General features: G+C 45.1%; 1 protein-coding gene across 3 annotated transcripts in view; it reads right to left on the bottom strand.

Moving 5' to 3' along the window:
• The window catches only part of pik3ip1 (phosphoinositide-3-kinase interacting protein 1), a 75,007-nt gene that overhangs the window by 31,718 nt on the left and 19,493 nt on the right, over positions 1–23,796 (bottom strand). For 2 of the 3 annotated variants that reach the window (XM_080208626.1, XM_080208627.1), the window contains exons 2-3: positions 23,358–23,486; positions 23,148–23,267 (exon numbers count right to left, since the gene is read on the bottom strand). In XM_080208626.1, the coding sequence (XP_080064752.1) occupies positions 23,148–23,267; positions 23,358–23,486 (249 nt within the window). The remainder of the gene's footprint in view (positions 1–23,147; positions 23,268–23,357; positions 23,487–23,796) is intronic. The other variant, XM_080208628.1, reaches the window with a different exon arrangement.

Raw genomic sequence — 23,796 nt, 5'->3', positions numbered from 1 at the left:
AGGGCATGGATGGGTATATGGGACTGGGACATTATAGCTATTACTGAAACACGGCTAAAGGAGGGACAGGACTGGCAGCTTAATGTTCCAAGGTACAGATGCTACAGCAAAGATCGAACAGGAGGCAAGAGAGGAGGGGAAGTTGCTCTTTTGATTAGGAAAAACATTATGGCCAAACTAAGAGGGGATATATCCAATGGTTCGGCCACTGACTCCATATGGGTAGAACTGAGAAATAAAAAGGGTGAAATCACTTGTACTATAGGCCCCCAAATAATCAGCAGGAAATTGAGGAGCAAATATGTAAGAAGATTATGGATAGCTCCAACAAAAATAGGGTGATAATAGTAAGGGATTTTACCTTTCCAAAAAATTGACTGGGACAACCATAGTATTAGAGGATTGGTTGGAGAAAAATTTGTTGAGTGCATTCAGGGGGAATTTCTCATTCAGAATGTGGATAGCCCAACTAGAGACGGGGCAAAACTTGAACTCCTCTTAGGAAATAAGGAAGAGCAGGTGACAGAAGTGTCAGTGAGGGATCACTTTGGGACCAGTGAACATAATTCTATTTGTTTTAAGATAGCAATGGAGAATGACAGTGAAAATTCTAAATTGGGGCAAGGCCAATTTTGATGGTGTCAGGCGGGAACTTTCAAAAGTTAACTGGAGGAGTCTGTGGGAAGGCAAAGGGACATCTGGTAAGTGGGAGCCTTTCAAAAGTTAACCAAGGTTCAGGGTAAGCACATTCTTCTCAGAGTGAAGGACAAGGCTGGCAGAAGCAGGGAACCCTGGATATTGGGGTCCTGGTCAAGAAGAAGTAGGCACATGACATGCATAGGCAGCTGGGATCAAGTGAATCCCTTGAAGAGTATGGGGGTGTAGGAGTAGGGTTAAGATAGAAATCAGGAGGGCAAAAAGGGGACACGAGTAAGGCACGTTAAGGATCAACAAGACCATCTTATGTGTGGCTCCACAAGAAATGAGTGAGATCCTAAATAAATATTTCTCATCACTATTTACTATTAAGAAAAGCATGGATGTTGGGGAATTTGGGGAAATAAATAGTAATGTCTTGAGAAGTGTACATATTACAGAGGAGGTGGTGCTGGAAGGCTTAAAGTGGATCAAGGTAGATAAATCCCCGGGACCTGATGAAGTGTATCCCAGGACACTGTGGGAGGGACTAGGGAGGAAACGGGTCCCCTAGCCGAGATATTTGAATCATCAATAGTCACAGGTGAGGTGCATGAAGATTGGAGGGTGGCAAATGTTGTGCCTTTATTTGAAAAAGGGTTGCAGGGAAAAACCTGGAAACTACAGGCCAGTGAGCCACACATCTGTGGTGGGTAAGCTGTTGGAAGGTATTTTGAGAGACAGGATCTACAGGTATTTAGAGATACAAGGACTGATTAGGGATAGTCAGCATGGCTTTGTGAACGGAAAATCCTGTCTCACAAATTTGACTGAGTTTTTTGAAGGGGAACCAAGCCAGGTCGATGAGGGCAGTGCAGCTGATATTGTCTACATGGGCTTTAACAAGGCCTTTGACAAGGTACCGCACGGAAAGTTGTTGCATAAGATTAAATCTTACGGGACCCAGGGTGAGGTATCCAAATGGACACGAAATTGGCTTCTTGACAGAATGATGTGGAGATGCCGTCGTTGGACTATGGTAAACACAGTAAAAAGTCTGACAACACCAGGTTTAAGTCCAACCGATTTATTTGATAGTAAACTCACAAGCTTTTGGGGTTTGTCCCTTCGTCAGGTGAATGGAGAGTTCTGGCCTCAGCATTATGAGAGGCTGGATAGATTGGGTGCTTTTTTCTCTGGATTGTAGAAGGCTGAGGGGTGATATTATAGAGGTCTATAAAATAATGAGGGGCATAGATCAGCTAGATAGTCATTATCTTTTCACCAACTTAGAGGAGTCTCAAACTAGAGGGCATAAGGTTTAAGGTGAGAGGGTCAAAAGGGTTCGGAGGGGCAATATTTTCCACACAGAGAGTGGTGTGTCTGGAACAAACTGTCATAGTAGTAGAGGCAGCTATAATTTAATCTTTTAAAAAGTGTTTAGATAGTTACATAGGTAAGATGGGTATAGAGGGATATGGGCCAAATGCAGGCAATTGGGACTAGCTTAGGGGTTTAAAAAAAAGGGCGGCATGGATAAGTTGGTCGAAGGGGCTGTTTCCATTCTGTAAACCTCGATGATTCTATAAGAGAAAACAATGAGGCTATAGAAGGGGTAACATCTAAGTGGAGAGATAAGGAAATAAGGGCAGCACGTGGTGGCCTCACAGCACCACAGTCCCAGGGTCACTGTTTGTGTGGAGTCTGCACATTCTCCCCGTGTCTGCATGGTTTCCTCCAAGCGGCTCGGTTGATTGGCCATTCTAAATTGACCCTACAGTCAGGGGATTAGTAGGGTAAACGTGTGCAGTTGTTGAAATAGGGCCTGGGTGGGATCGTGGTTGGTACAGACTCGATGGGCCCAACGGTCTCCTTCTGTTCTGTGGGGATTCAATGAAATAGACACATATCTGCCAAACACTGACTCAACAGGATAGATGATATCAAAGGGAAGGCACAGTGGTTAGCACTGTTGCTTCACAACTCCAGGGTCCTGGGTTCGATTCCCGGCTCGGGTCTGTGTGGAGTTTGCACGGTCTATGCCCTCTATTTTTACCAGGATGCTGCCTGGTATGGAAGGACTGGGTTATGAGAAAAGATTGGGTAAACTGGGGCTCTTCTCCTTAGAAAGACAGAGATTAAAGGGGGATTTGATAGAGGTGTATAATGAAGGGTATAGATAGAGTCAACAGTGGTAGGCTTTTTCCTTGATTGGAGACAAATATCACAAGGGGTCACGAGCTAAGGGTGAGGGGGGAGAAGTATAATTTGGATACTAGAGGGAGGTTTTTCACACAGAGGGTCGTGGGGGTATGGAATGCGCTACCAAGTAAGGTGGTGGAGGCAGGTACGCTGGACTTGTTTAAGGTTTACTTAGATAGACACATGAGTGAAACAGGGATGGAGGGTTATAGGAGACGGTTTTAACAAGGGTCAGAGCCTCGGGACGTTACTGGAAATGTTACTACATGTTAATGTTTTGTTTCTTTTACTCCGCGGGTGTGTCAGTCCACCTTGTTGTCTAACGAGGGGCATGCACACGGTGGGTCGTGCGTGGGCTGCTCTTGGATGTTTCGAGAGTAGCCTAGTACTTCGCGTCGTTGTGTGTGCTTAAAACTGGACCAGCAGGTGGGCACCACAACAGCTCAGTGACTATCACTGTTTGCTGTGCAGATACATGGATTTGGGCCAGTGTCTGTGGGAGTTTGCGCATTCTCCTGTGGTTGCGTGGGTTTCCTCTGGGTGCTCCGGTTTCCTCCCACACCCCAAAGATGTGCTCTTAGGCTGATTGGTGTAACAAATTGACCCTACACTATTCTCCCCTGAATCTGGTTACAATAGGGGTACAATTTGCATACACACGGGACAAGGTAGGTGTAGGAAAATGCTTTGTTAAAATGGCGGCGCGGGCTCGTTGGGCCGAAGGGCCTGTTTCCCGTGCTGTGTTGTTCTCTGTTCTCCTGGTGTCTGCGTGGGTTTCCTCCGGGTGCTCCGGTTTCCTCCCACAGTCCAAAGATGTGCGGGTTAGGTTGATTGGCCATGCTAAGAAATTGCCCCTTAGTGTCCAGGGATGCGTAGGTTAGAGGGACTAGTGGTATGATATGGGGGTAGGGCCTGGGTGGGATTGTGTTTGGTGCAGACTCAATGGGCCGAAGGGCCTCTTTCTGCACTGTAGGGTTTCTATGATTCTATGATATAACTGTCAAACATTAACCAAGAGGGAGATACACAGCTACTACCTGAACCACAGCAGTGGCAGATATTGTCTCCCAAAAGACATAGCTTTCATTGTTTTGACTTTTGCTGAACCTGAAGACTATTCCCTAGTCTTAACATGTGTGTGGTAATTATTTGCTGGATTGATTTAATATTGGATGTTGTTTGGGAAAAGGGATGTCTCAGAATTCAGGAAACAAAGATAGTTGGTGACCAAGGGATAGTTTCATGTAAAATTGTGTGTATATTTAAACTGCAGAACCATAGAATCCCTGAAGTACAGGATTCAATCCATCAGGTCTGCGCCCTCTCTCTGAAAGAGCAACTTACCCATGCCCATACCATTCCAGTAACCCCACACGTGTCCTTGGCTAAAACACCTAACCTACACATTTTGGAACATGAAGGGGAAATTTACCATGTCCAGTCCACCTAAATGCATATCTTTTGGACTGTGGGAAAAAACTGGAGCATCCAGAGGAAATCAATGCAGACAGGGAAAATGTGCAAACTCCACACAGACAGCCAGGACTGGAATCAAACCCACGTCTCCCTCGCTATGAGGCAGTAGTGCGAACCACTGTGCCAGCCTAAGTGCTGCAGTTTTTAAGAATGCTTGTCATTTGTCTTTTGTTTTCCTTTTAAGTTCATAGAATTATACATTGCAGAACAGGCCGTTCGGCCCATTGGGTCTGCACCAACATGTGAGGAACACCTGACCTCCCACCACTCCCATTTACTAGCAGTTGGCCCATACTCTTGGCTTTCATGACAAAGAACTAAAGAACAAAGAAAATTACAGCACAGGAACAGGCCCTTCAGCCCTCCAAGCCAGCCCCGACCATGATGCCCGACTGAACTAAAACCCCCTACCTTTCTGGGGACCATGTCCCTCTATTCCCATCCTATTCACAATTTGTCCAGATGCTCCTTAAAAGTCACTATCGTATCTGCTTCCACTAACTCATCCGGCAGAGAGTTCCAGGCACCCAACACCCTCTGTTGCCTCATACATCCCTTTTAAACTTTGCCCCTCACACGTTAAACCTGTGCCCCCTAGCAATTGGCTCTTCCACCCTGAGAAAAAGCTTCTGACTATCCACTCTGTCCATGCCCCTCATAATCTTATAGATTTCTATCAGGTCGCCCCTCAGCCTCCATCATTCCAGTTAGAACAAACCAAGTTTCTCCAACCTCTTCTTATCGTTCCTCCTCCATACCGGGCAACATCTTTTCTGTACCCGTTCCAAAGCTTCTAGTAGTGTGACAACCAGAATTGAACACTATACTCCAAGTGCGACCTAACTAGGCTCTATAAAGCTGCAATATGACTTGCCAATTTTTAAACTCAATGTTCTGGTCAATGAAGGCAAGCATGCTGTATGCCTTCTTGACTACCTTCTCCAGCTGCGTTGCCATTTTCAGTGACCTGTGTACCTGTACACCCAAATCCCACCGCCTATCAATACTCTTAAGGGTTCTGTTATTTACTGTATATCTATCTGTATTAGACCTTCCAAAATGCATTACGTCACATTTGTCTGGCTTAAACTCCATCTGCCATCTCTCTGCCCAAGTCTCCAACCAATCCATATTCTGCTGTATCCTCTGACGATTCTCGTTGCTGTCCGCAATTCCACCAATCTTTGTGTCATCCAGAAACGTACTAATCAAACCATTACATTTTCCTCCAAATATTTATAGAACATAGAACATTACAGCGCAGTAATCAAGGCCCTTTGGCCCTCGATGTTGCACCGACCAGTGGAACCAATCTAATGACCCTCTAACCTAAACTATTCCAATGTTATCCATATGCCTATCTACTGACCATTTGAACGCCCTTAAAGTTGGCAAGTCCACAACTGCTGTAGGCAGGGCATTCCACGCCCTTACTACCCTCTGAGTAAAGAACCCACCTCTGACATCCGTCCTATAACTACCACCCCTTAATTTAAAGCTATGTCTCCTCGTGTCAGCCATCACCATCCGAAGAGAAAGGCTCTCACTATCCACCCTATCTAACCCTCTGAACATCTTGTATGACTCAATTAGGTCACCTCTCAACCTTCTCTCTAACGAAAATAACCTCAAGTCCCTCAGCCTTTCCTCATAAGGCCTTCCCACCATACCAGGCAACATCCTGGTAAACCTACCTTATATGTATTACGAACAACAAAGATCCCAGCACTGATCCCTGAGGAATGCCACTTGTCACAGCCCTCCATTCAGAAACCTTCCACCGCTATCCTCTGTTTTCTATGATTTAATTTGACACATGTATTAGCATACAGTGAAAAGTATTGTTTCTTGCATGCTATACAGGCAAGACATACTGTTCATAGAGAAGAAAAGGAGAGAGTGCAGAATATTGTATTACAGTTATAGCTAGGGTATAGAGAAAGGTCAACTTAGTACAAGGTAAGTTCTTCCAAAAGTCTGACAGCAGCATGGAAGAAGCTGTTCTTGAGTCGGTTGGTACGTGACCTCAGACTTTTGTATCTTTTCCCTGATAGAAGAAGGTGGAAGAGAGAATATGTAGGGTGTGTGGGGTCCTTAATTATGCTAGCTGCTTTGCCAAGGCAGCTGGAAGTGTAGACAGAGCCAATTCTGTATTCTGACCCCTGAGGAATGCCAATTCTCACAGCCCTTCATTCAGAAACACACCTTCCACTGCTACCTCTGTCTTCTATAACTATAACTAACGCCGGCATGTCCACATCATGACTTCTATAACTGAGCCAGTTTTGTACCCACCTTGCTAGCTCACTTCTGATCCCATGTGACTTCACCTCTGCACCAGTCTGCTATGACGGACCTTATCAAAGGCCTTACTGAAGTCCATGTAGACAACATCCACTGCCTACCCTCAATCATCTTCGTCACTTCCTCAAAAAACTCAATCAAGTTAGTGAGACATGACCCCCCCCTTCACAAAAACATGCTACCTCTCACTAATACGTCCATTTATTTCCAAGTGGAAGTAAATCCTGTCTCGAAGAATCCTCTCCAATAATTTCCTTACCACTGATGTAAGGCTCACCGATCTGTAATTACCTGGATTATTACCCTGCTTAAACAAAGGAACAACATTGGCTATTCTCCAATTCTCTGGGACCTCCCCCGTGGCCAGTGAGGGTACAAAGATTTCTCTCAAGGCCCCAACAATTTCCTCCCTTGCCACTGTCAGTATTCTGGGGTATATCCCATCAGGCCCTGGGTATTTGTCTACCTTAATGTTTCTCAAGAACCCCAATACCTCCTCCATTTTGATCTTGACATGACCCAAACTATCTACACACCCTTCCCCAGACTCATCATTCACCAAGTCCTTCTCTTTGGTGACTACTGACACAAAGCACTCATTTAATATTTTGCCTATTTCCTCTGGCTCCACACATAGATTTCCTCCCTTGTCCTTGACTGAGCCAACCCTCTCCCTGGCTACCTTCTTGCTCTGTATATATTGTTATACATATACTTCATAGAGATATATGTATAATAACAAGTCTTGGGATTTTCCTTAATCCTGTTAGCCAATGACTTTTCGTGACCCCCTTTAGCCCTCTTTACTCCTTGCTTAAGTTTCTTGCTCCTTTCTTTGTATTCCACACTTGCATTGTGTGTTCCCAGCCTTGACAAATGCTTCATTTCTCTCTTTGACTAGGCTCACAATATTTCTTGTTATCCAGGGTTCCCGAAACTTGCCATTGTTATCCTTCATCCTTACGGGAACGTGCTGGTCCTAATTCCTATCAACTTATATTGGAAAGCCTCCTATATGCCAGATGTTGATTTACCTTCAAACATCTGCCTCCAATCTACATTCTTCAGTTCTTACCTAATAGTGTTGTAATTAGCCTTCCCCCCAGTTTAGCACCTTCACCTGATCTTTATCTATCAGCACTTTAAAGCTTATTGAATTGTAGTTACCGTTCCTGAACTGCTCCCCTGCTGAAACAGTGACCGCCTGGCTACGGTCATTCCCCAATACCAAAGAACAAAGAACAACACAGCATGGGAAACAGGCCCTTCGGCCCAACCAGCCCGCGCCGCCATTTCAACATTGTGAGTCCCCTCTCCACCCGTGACCCTTGTCTATGCTTATGGCATTCCACATTGGAAACCAGATTGAGGGGAGACTAATTTAGGGACAATTTGTTACACCAATCAGCCTAACAGCACATCTTTGGGGTGTGGGAGGAAACCGGAGCACCCGGAGAAAACCCACACAAGCACAGGGAGAATGCGCAAACTCCCACAGACACCGGCCCAAATCCATGTGTCTGCACAGCAAACAGTGATAGTCACTGAGCTGTCATGTTGCCCAGCATCTGGTCCAGTTTAAGCGTACACTAACAATGTGAAGCACTAGGCTACTCTTGAACATCCAAGAGCAGCCCTCGCACGACCCACCGCGTGTATGCCCCTTGTTGGACAACAAGGTGGATCGAAGCACCTGTGGATTAAAAGAGAAAAACATCAATAACATGCACATCTTATGCAAACATTAAAGGGAATCCCCAGAAGCTCAAAAGTAAAACAAGTGAGCCAGAAAATATGTTGGAAGGTCCATAGGAATCAATTGATTCCCAGGGACGTCCCAAGGCTCCTGATCCTTATTTAAAACAGTCTCCTATATCTCTTCATCTCCATCCCGCTCATGTGCCTATCTAAGTATCCCTTAAACAATTCCAGCATGCCTGCCTCTACTACCTTGTGTGAAAAACCTCCCTCTAACATTGAATTATACCTCGCCCCCCCCTCACCCTAAACCCGTGGCACCTTGTGATGTGTGTTTCCAATCTAGGAAAAAGCCTGCCACTGTTGATCTATACCCTTCATAATCTTATATACCTCTATTAGATCTCCCCTCAGTCTCCGTCTTTCTAGGGAAAACAGCCCCAATTTGCCCAATCTTTCCTCATAACCCAGTCCTTCCATACCATGCAGCATCCTGGTAAACCTCCTCTGCACTCTCTCCAGGGTCTCCACGTCTTTCCAGTAGTAAAGCGACCAGAACTGGATGCAGTCCTCCAAATGCAGCCTAACCAACGTTCTGTACAACTGCAACATTAGACTCCAGCTCTTGTACTCTATACCCCTTCCTAGAAAGGCTAATATACCTTAAGCTTTCTTCACAACCTTCTCCATCTGTACTGCCACCTTCAAAGACTTGTGCACTTGAACCCCCAGGTTCCTCTGCGTTTCTATACTCTTAATAAGTCTACCCTTTATCATATAACTCCCCCCTACATTATTTCTCCCAAAATGCATCACCTCACATTTATCAGGATTAAATTCCAACTGCCATTTATCTGCCTAATATATAGCCTATCTATATCCTGCTGTATTGCCAAACACTGCTCCTCACTGTCCACCAATCCAGCCATCTTCGTGTCATCTGCAAACTTGCTGAACACACCATGAACCCCCTCTTCCAAGTCATTTATGTATATTACAAATAGGAGGTCCCAGTACTGAGCCCTGAGGCACACCACTAGTGACAGACCACCAGTTAGAAAAAGACCCTTCCACAACTGCTCTCTGTCTCCTATTACCAAGCCAGTTATCAATCAGGCTCATCTTTCATCGACCATTTTTGTCACCTCCTTAAAAAATTCTACCAGATTCACAAGGCAAGACTTCCCCTTTACAAAGCCATGCTGCGTATCCATAATCAGATTGCAACGCCCTAAATGCTCATACATCCTATCCCTAAGAATCCTCTCCAAAAACTTCCCTATCACTGACATCAAACTCACTGGCCTATAGTTACCAGGGTTATCCCTGCTACCCTTTTTAAACAACGGTACCACGTTCACTATCCTCCAGTCCTCTGGGACCTCACCTGTGTCCAAAGAAGAGACAAAGATTTGCGTCAGAGGCCCAGCAATTTCATCTCTCGCCTCCCTAAGCAGCCTAGGATAAATTTTGGCCTTGGAGGGAGTGCAGAGGAGGTTCACTAGGCTGATACCGGAGTTGAGGGGGTTAAGCTATGAGGAGAGGCTGAATAGACTGGGCTTGTACTCATTAGAGTTTAGAAGGATGAGGGGAGATCTCATTGAGACGTATAAGATAATGAAGGGGATGGATAGGGTAGAGGTGGAGAGGTTCTTCCCGCTCAGAAAGGACAGCAGGACTAGAGGGCACAGCCTCAAGATAAAGGGGGGGCGGTTTAGATCAGAGTTGAGGAGGAACTTCTTCACTCAAAGGGTGGTGAATCTCTGGAATTCTCTGCCCGTTGAAGTGGTGGAGGCTGCCTCGCTAAATATATTTAAGACGTGGGTAGGTAGGTTTTTGGTAGGCAAGGGGATTAAGGGTTATGGGGAGAAGGAAAGTGGAACTGATCCACTTCAGATCAGCCATGATCTTGTTGAATGGCGGGGCAGCTTTCGACTGGTCTACAGCTCCCTCCAAGACTGTACCGGGCATCAAGCCCCTCTCCTTTGTGAATACTGATGCAAAGTATTCATTCAGGATCTCCCCCATTCCCTCGGACTCTAAGCACAGTTCCCCTCCTCTGTCCCTGAGAGGACTGATTTTTCCTCTAACCACCCTTTTGTTCCTGACATAGGGGTAAAATGCCTTTGGATTTTCCTTAATCCTGTCTGCTAAAGCCATTTCATGCCCCCTTTTTGCCCATCTAACTCCCCTTTTGAGATTCTTCCTACTCTCTCTGTATTCCTCCAATACTCTCTCCGTTCCCAGTTGCTTAGACCTAACATACGCCTCTCGTTTCTTCCTGACCAAGTCCTTAATATCTCTAGTAATCCACGGCTCTCTAATCCTACCTTTCCCATCCTTCCTCTTAATTGGCATGTCTTTCCAGCAACCTTTTCTGTTTTCCCTTGAAAGACTCCCACATGCCGAACGTGGTCTTGCCCTCAAACAGCCTATCCCAATCAGTATGTCTAAGTTCCTGCCTAGTCTGGCTGTACCTAGCCTTCCCCCAATTTAGCACCCTCCCCTTAGGACAGCACTCATCTTTTTCCATTATATTCTAAAGTAGACAGAGTTGTGGTCACTATTAGCCACATGTTCACCTACTGCAACCTCAACCACCTGACCTGGCTCATTACCCAGAACTAAATCCAGTATAGCCCCCCTCTCTAGTCAGGCTATCTACATACTGCTCCAAGGACCCTTCCAGTAGACATTTTACAAATTCCTCCCCGTCCGAACCCCCAGCTCTAGGCACCTTCCAATCTACCCCAGGGAGATTAAAATCTCCCACTACAACAACCCCTTTCTTTCTGCACCTATCCAAAATGTCTCTACATATACCTTCTTCCACTGCCTGCGGGCTGTTGGGTGGTCTATAGTACACCCCTAGCATCGTAATTGCCCCGTTCCTATTCCTCAACTCCACCAACAGTGACTCAATCCCTAACTCCTCTGTATTATCCTCCCTCTGCACTGCTGTGATCTGCTCCCTAACTAACAACACCACTCCCCCACTCAGATCCTCCTTCTCCCAGAGAATTTTCCTCTCATCCAAACTTACCCTGGCACCCAACTCGCTCCCAATCCCAGTGCCTACTGAGCTATTGGTCACACCACCCCCCCCCGCCCCTCCATATTAGTTTAAACTCTGCTGAAACACTCCAGCTAACCTCCCAGCTAAGATATTCGTGCCCTTCCCATTTAAATGTTCTCCATCCCTCCTGTACAGGTGCCCTTCCCTCACAAATACTTCCCAATGATCTACAAATGTAAAACCCTCTGTCTTGCACCAATCCTTCAGCCACGCATTCAGCTGTAGGACCTCATTATTCCTAGCCCCACTGTTACTAGGCACTGGTAGCAGCCCAGAGAATGCCACTCTGGAGGCCCTGCTCTTCAGCCTGGCCCCCAACTCCCTGCTCTTCCTTCCTGCGTCCTTCTCTCCTATATGTACAATTACATCAGTCTGGGTTCCTTCGCCCTTCAAAATTCCCTCTACCCTCTCCAAAACGTCCTGTACCCCTGCTCCAGGGAGGCAGACTACCATCCTGAAGTCCCAGTACGCCCCTTCCCTGGTTGGACTATCTACATACTATTTCAGGAAGCCCTCCTGGATGCTCCTTACAAACTCCGCCCCATCCACGCCCCTAGCACTAAGCGAGCCCCAGTCAATATAGGGGAAGTTAAAATCTCCCACCACAAAACCCTGTTACTTTTACGCCTTACCAAAATCTGCCTACATATCTGTTCGTCTATCTTCCACTGGCTGTTGGGTAACCTATAGTAAACCCCCAACATTGTGACTATACCCTTCCTATTCCTGAGCTCTACCCATATTGCCTCTCTGTATGAACCCTCCGAAATGTCCTCCCACAGAACTATGATATTCTCCTTAACCAAGGGTGCAACTCCCCCACCCCTTTTACATCCCCCTCTATCTTGCCTTAATCATCTGTATCCTGGAACTTTAAGCTACCAATCCTGTCCTTCCCTGAACCAAGTCTCTGTAATAGTAACAACATCATAGTTCCAAATACTAATCCAAGCTCTAAGTTCATCTGCCTTACCTGTTACACTTCTCGTATTGAAATAAATGCACTTCAGTCCATCAGAACCTCTTTGATTAGCAACTACACCCTGTCTACTCTTTCTTACTGGCTGCATATTCTGGTTTCCCCTTCAGTTAATTCACCTTTGCTTTGATTCCCACTGCCAAATGAGTTTAAATCCTCCCATGTGACACCAGCAAACCTCCTGGCCAGAATATTTGATGCAACCTGTTCTTCTTCCACAAATCCCACCTGCCCCTGAAGAGATCCCAATATGATCACAATATGGTTGAATTTCTGATGCAGATGGAGGGTGAGAAAGTAGGGTCCCAAACCAGTGTCCTCAGCTTGAACAGAGGGGAGTATGATAAGATAAGGGCGGAATTGGCTAATGTAGATTGGGGGCGCAGATTGTTTGGTAGGACAGCTGAGGAACAGTGGAAGATTTTTAAGGAGATCTTTTTCAGTACTCAGCAGAAATATATTCTGATGGTAAAGAAAGACTGTAAGAAAAGGGATAACCGGCCGTGGATAGAACATAGAATAAAACAGCACAGAACAGGCCCTTCGGCCCACGATGTTGCGCCGACCAGTTAAAAAGCAATGACCCTCTAACCTAAACCAAACCCTTTCCATCCATAAACCTATCCACGGATCTCTGAAACGCCCCCAAACTAGGTGCATTTACAACTGCAGCAGGCAGGGCACTCCAATCCCTCACCACCCTCTGGGTAAAGAACCTACCCCTGACATCCGTCCTATAACTAATGCCCCTTAATTTAAAGCTATGCCCCCTCGTGCTAGCTTTCTCCATCCGAGGAAAAAGGCTATCACTGTCCACCCTATCTAAACCTCTAATCATCTTATATGTTTCAAAAAGGTCCCCTCGTAGCCGCCTTCTTCCTAACGAAAACAACCTCAAATCCCTCAGCCTCTCCTCATAGGACCTCCCCTCCATACCAGGCAACATCCTGGTAAACCTCCTCTGCACCCTCTCCAAAGCCTCCACATCCTTCCTGTAATGTGGGGACCAGAACTGCACACAATACTTCAAGTGCGGACGCACCAGAGTTTTGTACAGTTGCAACATGACGCTGCGGCTCCTAAATTCAATCCCCCTACCAATAAACGCCAAGACACCGTATGCCTTCCTAACAACCCTATCTACTTGATTCCCAACTTTCAGGGATCTACATACACCTAGATCCCTCTGTTCATCCACACTATTCAGAGTCCTACCGTTAGCCCTATACTCTACACATCTGTTATTCCTGCCAAAGTGAATTACCTCACACTTTTCCGCATTAAACTCCATCCGCCACCTCTCGGCCCAGCTCTGCAACCTGTCCAAGTCTCCCTGTAAACTAAGACACCCTTCCTCACTATCTACCACACCTCCGACTTTGGTGTCATCAGCAAATTTACTAATCCACCCAACTATACCCTCATCCAGATCATTTATAAAAATTACAAACAGCAGTGGCCCCAAAACAGATCCCTGAGGCACACCACTTGTAACTGAACTCCATGACGAATACTTACCATCAACCACCACCCTCTGTCTCCTATCTGCCAGCCAATTCCTGATCCAATTTCCTAAATCACCCTCAATCCCATACATCTGCATTTTCTGCAGAAGCCTTCCATGGTGAACCTTATCAAACGCCTTACTAAAGTCCATATATACCACGTCAACTGCCTTACCCCCATCCACCTCTTTGGTCACTTTCTCAAAAAACTCAATAAGATTAGTAAGGCACAACCTACCCTCCACAAAACCATGCTGACTATCTCCAATCAATTCATTACTCTCCAAATAACTATAAATCCTATCCCTCAATTTTTTCTAAAACCTTACCCACAACAGAAGTAAGACTCACCGGTCTATAATTCCCGGGGAAGTCTCTGTTCCCCTTCTTTAACAATGGGACAACATTCGCTATCCTCCAATCTTCTGGCACTATACCAGTGACCAACGACGACCTGAAGATCAGAGCCAGAGGCTCTGCAATCGCCTCTCTTGCCTCCTAGAGAATCCTAGGGTAAATCCCGTCCGGCCCAGGGGACTTATCTATTTTCAAACCCCCAAGAATATCTAGCACATCCTCCTTATCAACTGCAATACTGTCCAGTTTACAACCCTGTAACCCAGTGTTCTCCACAGCTGCGTGAACACCGAAGAGAAATATTGGTTCAGTGCCTCTCCAATCTCTTCCGGTTCCACACATAACTTCCCACTGCTGTCTCTAACTGGCCCTAATCTTGCCCTAACCAACCTTCTGTTCTTAACATATCTATAGAACGCCTTAGGATTCTCCTTAATCCTATCAAAGTCTTCTCATGTCCTCTTTTATCCCTTCTTAACTCACTCTTTAACTCCCTCCTAGCCAATCTAAAGCTTTCCAGCGCACTACCTGAGCCCTCAAGTCTCATCCGGACATAAGCCTCCTTTTTCTTTTTAACCAGCAAATCAACTTTCTTAGTGCACCGAAGGAAATAAAGGAGAGTATTAAATTAAAAACTGATGCGTACAGAGTGGCTAAAAAATAGTGGGGAATTAGAAGATTGGGAAAGATATAAAAAAAAACAAAGAATGACTAAGAAAGTGATAAAGAAAGGAAAGATAAGACTATGAAGCTAAACCAGCTCTAAACATAAAAAATGATAGTAAAAATTTTTACAAATATATAGAGGAGGAGGAGACTGGCTAGAGTGAATGTTGGACCCTTGGAGGATGCGAGGGGGATTTAACGGTGGGTAACGAGGAAATGGCTGAGACTTTAAATAAGTTTTTTGTGTCGGTCTTCACAGAGGAGGACACAAATAGCTTACCGAATATTAAAGATAGAGGGATGGTAGGAGATGAGGCCCTGAATACAATTACTGTTATTAGAGAGGTAGTCCTTGGTAGACTGACGGGACTGAAGGTAGACAAGTCCCTGGGACTGGATGGAATGCATCCCAGGGTTCTGAAAGAAATGGCAGAGGTGATAGCAGATGCCTTAGTAATTATTTATCAAAATTCGCTGGACTCCGGGGAAGTGCCGGACGACTGGAAAATAGCTAATGTTACGCTGCTGTTTAAAAAAGGGAGCAGACAAAATGCAGGGAACTACAGGCCGGTTAGCTTAACATCCGTAGTTGGAAAAATGTTAGAATCCATCATCAAAGAAGAAATAGCGAGGCACCTAGAAAAGAACGGTTTGATCAAACAGAGGCAGCACAGATTCGTGAAGAGAAAATCGTGTTTAACGAATTTACTGGATTTTTATGAAGATGTGACTGGTGCGGTAGACAGAGGGGAACCAGTGGAGGTGGTGTTTTTAGATTTCCAGAAGGCATTCGGTAAGGTGTCTCACAAAAGGTTGCTGCAAAAGGTTAGGATACACGGAGTTGGGGGTAAGGTGTTAGCGTGGATTGAGGATTGGCTATCTAACAGGAAGCAGAGAGTTGGAATCAATGGGTGCTATTCTGATTGGCGGTTGGTGACTAGTGGCGTGCTGCAGGGAGCAGTGCTGGGGCCCCAACTGTTTACCATATACATAGACGATCTGGAGGAGGGGGCTGAGTGTAGGGTAACAAAATTTGCTGATGACACGAAGATGAGTGGAAAAACAAATTGCATGGAGGACACAGAAAGTCTGCAGAGGGATCTAGATAGGCTGAGCGAGTGGGCGAGGACCTGGCAGATGGAGTATAACGTTAGCAAATGTGAGGTTATCCACTTTGGCAGAAATAATAGTAGGAGGGATTATTATTTAAAAGGCGAAAAGCTGCAGCATGCTACGATGCAGAGGGACCTGGGGGTCCTTGTGCATGAATCGCAAAAACCCAGTCTGCAGATGCAGCAGGTGATCAAGAAGGCGAATGGAATGCTGGTCCACTTCAGATCAGCCATGATCTTATTGAATGGTGGGGCAGGCTCAAAGGGCTAGATGGCCCTACTCCTGCTCCTATTTCTTATGTTCAATGATCCAGATATCTGAAACCTTCCCTCCTATACCAGTTATTTAGGCACATGTTGAGCTGTACTATTTTTCCTATTTCTAGTCTCACTGGCACATTACTCAGGAAGTAATCCTGAGATTACAACCCTAGAGGTCCTGTTTTTTAACTTCCTCCCTAACTCCCTAAACTGCTGTTGCAGGGCCTCATCACTCTTTCTACCTATGTCGTTAGTACTTCTCCTAGAATGCACCAGTGAAGTCCCTCAGCTATCTTTACTGGATATGCCAATTGATCATTCAGGTACTTTATAAAGAATGTAAGGCAACTGCCTCTACCACGCTCCCAGGCAGCATATTCTAGACCATCATCACCACCTGGATAGAAACCTCCTGCCCCTCAGCTTGAACCCATATCCTCTCATGACTGCCCCTTCAACTCAGGGGAACAGCTGCTCCTTATGCACGCTGTCCATGCCCCTCAAAATGCTTTACACCTTCATCAGGTCCTCTGTCAGTCTTTACTGCTCCAACGAAAACAACCCAAGCCTGTTCAACCTCTCTTCATAATGGTAGCATCCTGGTGAATCTCCTCTGCAAATCTCCATTTCCCAGGGCTGAAATGGTCGCTACGAGAGGACACAGATTTAAGGTGCTGGGATGTAGGTACACAGGCGATGTCAGGGGTAAGTTTTTCACTCAGAGGGTGGTGGGTGAATGGAATTGGCTGCCATCGGTGGTGGTGGAGGCGGCGAACTCGTTGGGGTCTTTTAAGTGACTTCTGGATGAGTATATGGGATTTCATAGGATTGAGGATTATAGATAGGTCTAGTAGGTAGGGATATGATCAGCACAACTTGTGGGCCGAAGGGCCTGTTTGTGCTGTAGTTTTCTATGTTCTAAACACGCCAAGGTCTCTTTGTTCCACAGAACTCCTCGTGTCCTACCATTCATTGAGTACTTTCTTGTCAAATTACTCTTTCCAAAGTGTATCACATCACACTTTTCAGGGTTAAATTTCATCTGCCACTTATCTGCCCATTTGACCATCCATCTACATCTTCTTCTAGCCCAAGGCACTCAACCTCACTGTTAACCTCTTGGCCAATCTTGGCAAACTTACTAATCCTACTCCCCCACACAGTCATCAACATCTTTTATATAAATGACGAATAATAGGGGACATTATTATAGGATCCCTGTGGTACACCACTGGATACTGACTTCCAGTCACTAAAGCAGCCTTCTGTCATCACCCACTGTCTCCTACAACTGAGCCAATTTTGAATCCACTTTATCAAATGACCCTGTATCCCATGTATATTTGCATTCTTTATAAGTCTCTCATATAAGACCTTGTCAAAGACTTTGTTGAAATCCACATAATTACATCAACTGCACTAGCCTCATCTACATGCCACGTCACCTCCTCAAAAGATTCAAACAAATTTGTTAGATATGATCTCCCTGTGACAAAGCCATGCTGACTATCCCTGACAAAGCTTTGCCTCTCCTTCAGAGTTTTCTCCAATAGTTTCTCTACCACTGATGTGAGATTCACTGGTGTATAGTTCCCTGGCTTATCTCTACAACCCTTCTTAAATTGTGGAACTATATTAGCTGTTCTCCAGTCCTCTGACACCTCCCCGTGACCAAAGAGGAATTAAAAATTTGGGTCAGAGCTCCTGCAACTCATCCCTTGCCTCCCACATCAGCCTGGGACACAATTAATCCAGACCTGGAGAATTATCAGGAAGCTGTGAGATTTTGAGGGTGCTGACTATGACAAGAGGTTGATTAAACTAGGATTGTTTTCACTGGAAAAACAGAAGCCGAGGGTGGATAGTCAGAGGCTTTCTCCCCGGGTGGAAGCAATCACAAGGGGGCATAAGTTCAAGGTGAAAGGGGGAAAGTTTAAGGGAGATGTGCGGGGGAGGTTTCTCATGCACAGACTGGTTGTTGCCTGGAACATGCTGTCAGGGGTTGTGGTGGAAGCAGGCACATTAGCAACTTTTAACAGGTATTTAGATGGGTACCTGAATAGAGAGGAAATAAAGGGATATGGGCCGAGTAAGGGCAAAAGGTTTTTTTTCAGTTAGGTCATTGTGATCTGCACAGGCTTGAAGGACAAAAGTGCATATTCCTGTGCTGTACTTTGCTTTGTTCTTTTAAGCCTGCCAACACCGCCAATATCTTATCACTCCCTATGTCGATTTACTCAGGAAACTTTCAGTCTCTCTCCCCAAATTCCATACCTTTATCCTCATTCTCTTGGGTGAAGACTGCTAGAACATAGAACACTACAGCACAAGCAGGCCCTTCTGCCCACAAGTAGCGCCGATCATATCCATACCTAGTGAAGCATTCGTTCAACACTCTACCACTGCCGTCTGGCTCCAATCACAGATTGTCCCCTTGGTCCCTAATGGGCCCTACTTTTCCCCTGGTTATCCTCTTCCCATTGATATACTTACAGAATACCTTGGGATTTTCCCTCCTTTTACCAGCCAGAGCTTTCTCATATCTCTCTTTGCATTCCTAATTGTTTTCTGAAGCTCCACGCTGCACTTTCTAAAGCTCACTAATGTCTCCACTGACTTGCTCCCCTTGTACCTGCTAAAAGCCTTTCTTTTCCTTCTCGTCACATTCTGAATGTCTCTGGTCATACATAGTTCACTGGGTTTGTTACTCCTTCCTATCACCCTAGAGGGAGCATGCTGGTGCCATCAGTGTACCACCTCCATTCCATTTCCTTTTTGAATGCAACCCCACCCTGTCCCATTCCTCTTCTATAGATTTCCCATTCGTAGCTGATCCCAGTCTACCTTGGCCAGATTCTGCTGTGTTTTACTAAATTCTACTCTCCCAATCCAAAACCTTTTTTTTGCGACTTGTCTATTTCTTTGTTCATAACAAGCTTAAATAGTACCATGTTAATAAATATTCCTTATTAATTGTTCATATAACGGCTGAACGGTTCCGCACTAAGTTGTACATTGTTCCTCACATTATACCAAAAGAAAACACCACTAAGACCCTGTGCTCCAAGTTATCCATCTGGATAATGGGACACACTCGCATTCACCATCAGCAGGATTCATAACACAGGCCTTGGGGTCTCCTGCGCATTTACCGCCCAGGAATTAGCTGAAACATGCTGTTTTATTTCTTCATGTTTTTGGATCTTCTGCACGTCAGCTGGAGAATAGCAGCACATATGCAGTTTGCTGATTTCACCGACATCAAGCCTGGACACAGACCTGTGCACAGAGAAATTTGTGCACAGAGAAATTTTATTTTTTTTACCTTGTTTCTGCTTTGTTCATGCTTTAAGCCTACACTAAGTATTTAAAGTTTTTAGTATAGAATCTTCCTTTGTGGGCATGATTGTGCTTAGATATGATTGCACTTTATTAATAATTATATAATCAGTAATACTGATAATTATATCATCAGTAATATTGTTAACTGTAAATGTGGACTTCTCCCTCCCTAGCCCCCAAGGAATTTTTTTGCACATCATATTCACAGCTGGTGATTTGACTGAACATGACTTTGAGCAAACGGTGCGACTGTCACAGAGCTCCCTGTCACAGCTACAGAGAACATCATCTATCTCCCTGATTGAACTGCCTCCAAAATACATCCCTCTTCACTCCACCCAATTGAATGGCATATTTCATCATAACTCCATGGTCAGTCTGCTCATCCCCTTGCAGTCCTGCTCTTCACCTCGTACTACTTGAACAAAGGCTCCTCCATCTTTCAATCTTTCCTCCTCAATCTCTGTGTTCTTCTATGCATACTTCCTTCTTCAGTGAAACAGCAAGCACATGTGGCAACTGAACATAAGAACATAAGAAATAGGAGCAGGAGTAGGCCACCTAGCCCTTCGAGCCTGCCCCGCCATTCAATAAGATCATGGCTGATCTGAAGTGGATCAGTTCCACTTTCCCGCTTTCTCCCCATAACCCTTAATTCCCCTGTCTGTCAAAAACCTATCAACCTGTGACTTAAATATATTTAGCGAGGTAGCCTCCACCACTTCAACGGGCAGAGAATTCCACAGATTCACCACCCTTTGAGTGAAGAAGTTCCTCCTCAACTCTGATCTAAACTGCACCCCCTCCTTATCTTGAGGCTGTGCCCTCTAGTCCTGCTGTCCTTTCTGAGCGGGAAGAATCTCTCTACCTCTACCCTATCCATCCCTTTCATTATCTTATACGTCTCTATAAGATCCCCTCTCATCCTTCTAAACTCCAACGAGTACAGACCCAGTCTATTTAGTCTCTCTTCATAGTCCAACCCCCTCATCTCCGGTATCAGCCTAGTGAACCTCCTCTGCACTCCCTCCAAGGCCAATATATCCTTGCGCAAGTGCGGCAACCAAAACTGCACACAGTACTCCAGCTGCGGCCTCACCAGTGCCCTATACAGCTGCAGCAAGACCTCCCTACTTTTATATTCAATCCCCCTCGCTATGAAGGCCAGCATCCCATTCGCCTTCTTGATCACCTGCTGCACCTGCAGACTGGGTTTTTGCGACTCATGCACAAGGACCCCCAAGTCCCTCTGCACCGTAGCACGCTGCAGCTTTTCTCCCTTTAAATAGTAATCCCTCCTACTATTATTTCTGCCAAAGTGGATAACCTCACACTTGCTAACATTGTACTCCATCTGCCAGGTCCTCGCCCACTCGCTCAGCCTATCTAGATCCCTCTGCAGACTTTCCACACCCTCCGCACAATTTGCTTTTCCACTCATCTTTGTGCCATCAGCAAATTTCGTCACCCTACACTCAGCCCCCTCCTCCAGATCATCTATATAAATGGTAAATAGCTGAGGCCCCAGCACCGATTCCTTCACTATCAAAACCCTGGAACTCCCTCCTAACTACATTATGGATGTACCTACGCCACATAGGCTGGAGCGGTGGAACAGACGAAGGAGCAGTGCTCCGAAAGCTAGTGGCTTTTGCTTTCAAATAAACCTGTTGGACTTTAACCTGGTGTTGAGAGATTTCTTACTGTGGTTGAAGTAGCAAACTCACCATCACCTTCTCAAGGGCAATTTTTCAAACTGGAGGCCTGTGACCAGCAGTGTGCCTCAGGGGTCAGTGCTGGGCCTGCTGTTATTTGTCATTTACATTAATGATTTGGATGAGAATTTAGGATGCATGGCTAGTAAGTTTGCAGGTGACACCAAGATTGGTGGCAAAGTGGACAGTGAAGAAGGTTGCCACAGGATCCTGGTCAATTGGGCTCGTGAGCTGATGAATAGCACGTGGAAATTAATTTAGATAAATGTGAGCTGATGCATTTTGGTAGATCGAACCAGGGCAGGGCTTACTCAGCTAATGGTAGAGTGTTGGGGAGAGTTATAGAACAAAGAGATCGAGGGGTACAGATTCATAGCTCATTGAAAGTGGAGTCACAGGTAAAAGTAAAGTTTATTAGTCACAATTAGTCTTACATTAACACTGCAATGAAATTACTGTGAAAATCCCCTAGTCACCTGTCTAGGTACACTTAGGGAGAATGTGGCATGGTCAATTCACCTAACCTGCGTATCTTTGACTGTGTAAGGAAATCGGAGCACCCGGAAGAAACCACACAGACACAGGGAGAATGTCCAAACTCCGTACAGACAGTAATCCAAGCCAGGAATCGAACCCGGGTCCCTAGCACTGTGAAGCAGCAGCAGGCAGAGCGGTGAAGAAAGCATTCAACATGCTTGGTTTCATTGGTCAGAACATTGGGACGCCTTTTTGAAATTGTACAAGACATTGGTAAGACCACTCTTGGAATACTGTGTACAGTTGTGGTCACCTCATTATAGAAAAGATATTATTAACCTAGAAAGAGTGCAGAAAAGATTTACTAGAATGCTACTGGGACTTGATGGCTGGAGTTATAAGGAGAGGCTGGATAGACTGGGCCTCTTTTCCCTGCAGTGTACAAGACTTAGGGGTGATAAGAACATAAGAGCACAACATAACACACTTAGACAGTTAGATTGGTAGGATGGTATAGAGGGGTTATGGGTCAAACACGAGTGATTGGGACTAGCATGGGACAAGTTGGGCCAAAGGGCCTGTTTCCATGCTGTGAACCTTTATGACTCTAATTAAGGATCAGCAATAAAAAGCTGGCCTAGACAGCGACACCCAGGTGCCATACATTAATTTTAAAAAAGCACATTATGTCTGCACAGCTCTCAACATAACTTGCTCTTGTACTCTGTGCTCTTATTTATTATCCTGGGATATTGTCTGCTTTATTAACAGCTCTCAACTGCCACCTTCAATATCTTCAATACACCATGGTATCTGCTGCTATACAATCAATCTTTTGTTTTATGTTATTTCTCTATGATCTGCTACAAAAATCAATGACTGATGATTCATCGAACAATGCAGTTTTTTTTATGTTTGCCGTTCCCTGATTTCCAGTTACAGTCTCAACTGGACCTATTTTTAGAGGTCCACATTACTCTTAATCATCCTCTTCCTCTTAATGTGTCCAGGAAAACATTTAGTGTTATCCTGGACGTCTTGCTTAGGTTTTTCTGCCTACACTTTTTTGTAACTATTTTTAAACTATTTCCATTGTATCTTTCTGCTATTCTTTACATTTCTCCCAATCAACTGAATTTCTATTGATCTTTGCGTATGTATAAGCCCCTTCTTTTAACTTGGTACAACCTCGAACTTCCCTTGTATAATTAAACCACTTTTCTAAACAAGTATTGTTGTCATCTTCAATGACACATTCTATGAAACCCAGGACCTCTGACATGCTCAATGCCACGCTCAGTGTACAGAAGTTGGACATAGGACATTAAAGATCTGCCTTACTGTTACAGGCTCCAATACCACAGGATTGTCGAACTGGTCTTCTATCACCAGGGGCCTTCACATAGCACCAGGGCCCATCCACACCATCTGGATTTCGACAGAAATGGTGGTCTCCCACACCTGTTGTTTTTCACATTTTAGCAATGTTAGATCAAAGTTTGCTCAGTTTAACATAGAAAAGATGTTCCAGACTTCAATTACTCTCAATACCTGTCACACTGTCTGGATACAGAGTCAAGTTGTAATCACGCTCACTGTGTATCCAGTTCACACATTTCATTCCTTGCGATGTCATTAGCTGCTCTCCTCTGTAATTTATCCCATTGGAAAGGATACAGTCTGGAACACATAATTGATGGAGCAATCACAATATAACTCAGCTATTATTATTGTGTCAGATTCTTAGCCTTCAGAAACTCCGTACATCATCCATTACCACCCCACCCCATATCCAACAGACCCACGCACAGATCCCTAAGTTCCCTCCCCCATATCTGTCAAACCCCTCCTTTGTATTCCAGAGACCTCAACTTCCTGTGCCCACATCATGTTCCCCCTTCAGGAGTTCTTAATTGTATACTAATTTTAACTTGATGTGGGTGGTGGGCATTAACACAGGATTCACTCTGCTCCTCTGAATAGGAATAAA

Source organism: Carcharhinus amblyrhynchos, chromosome 20 (assembly GCF_965287045.1).
Source record: "Carcharhinus amblyrhynchos chromosome 20, sCarAmb.v2.hapA, whole genome shotgun sequence".
Lineage (NCBI taxonomy): Eukaryota > Metazoa > Chordata > Chondrichthyes > Carcharhiniformes > Carcharhinidae > Carcharhinus > Carcharhinus amblyrhynchos.
Note: the sequence above shows the minus strand (reverse complement) of the source record. Positions and strands in the feature narration are given on the sequence as shown.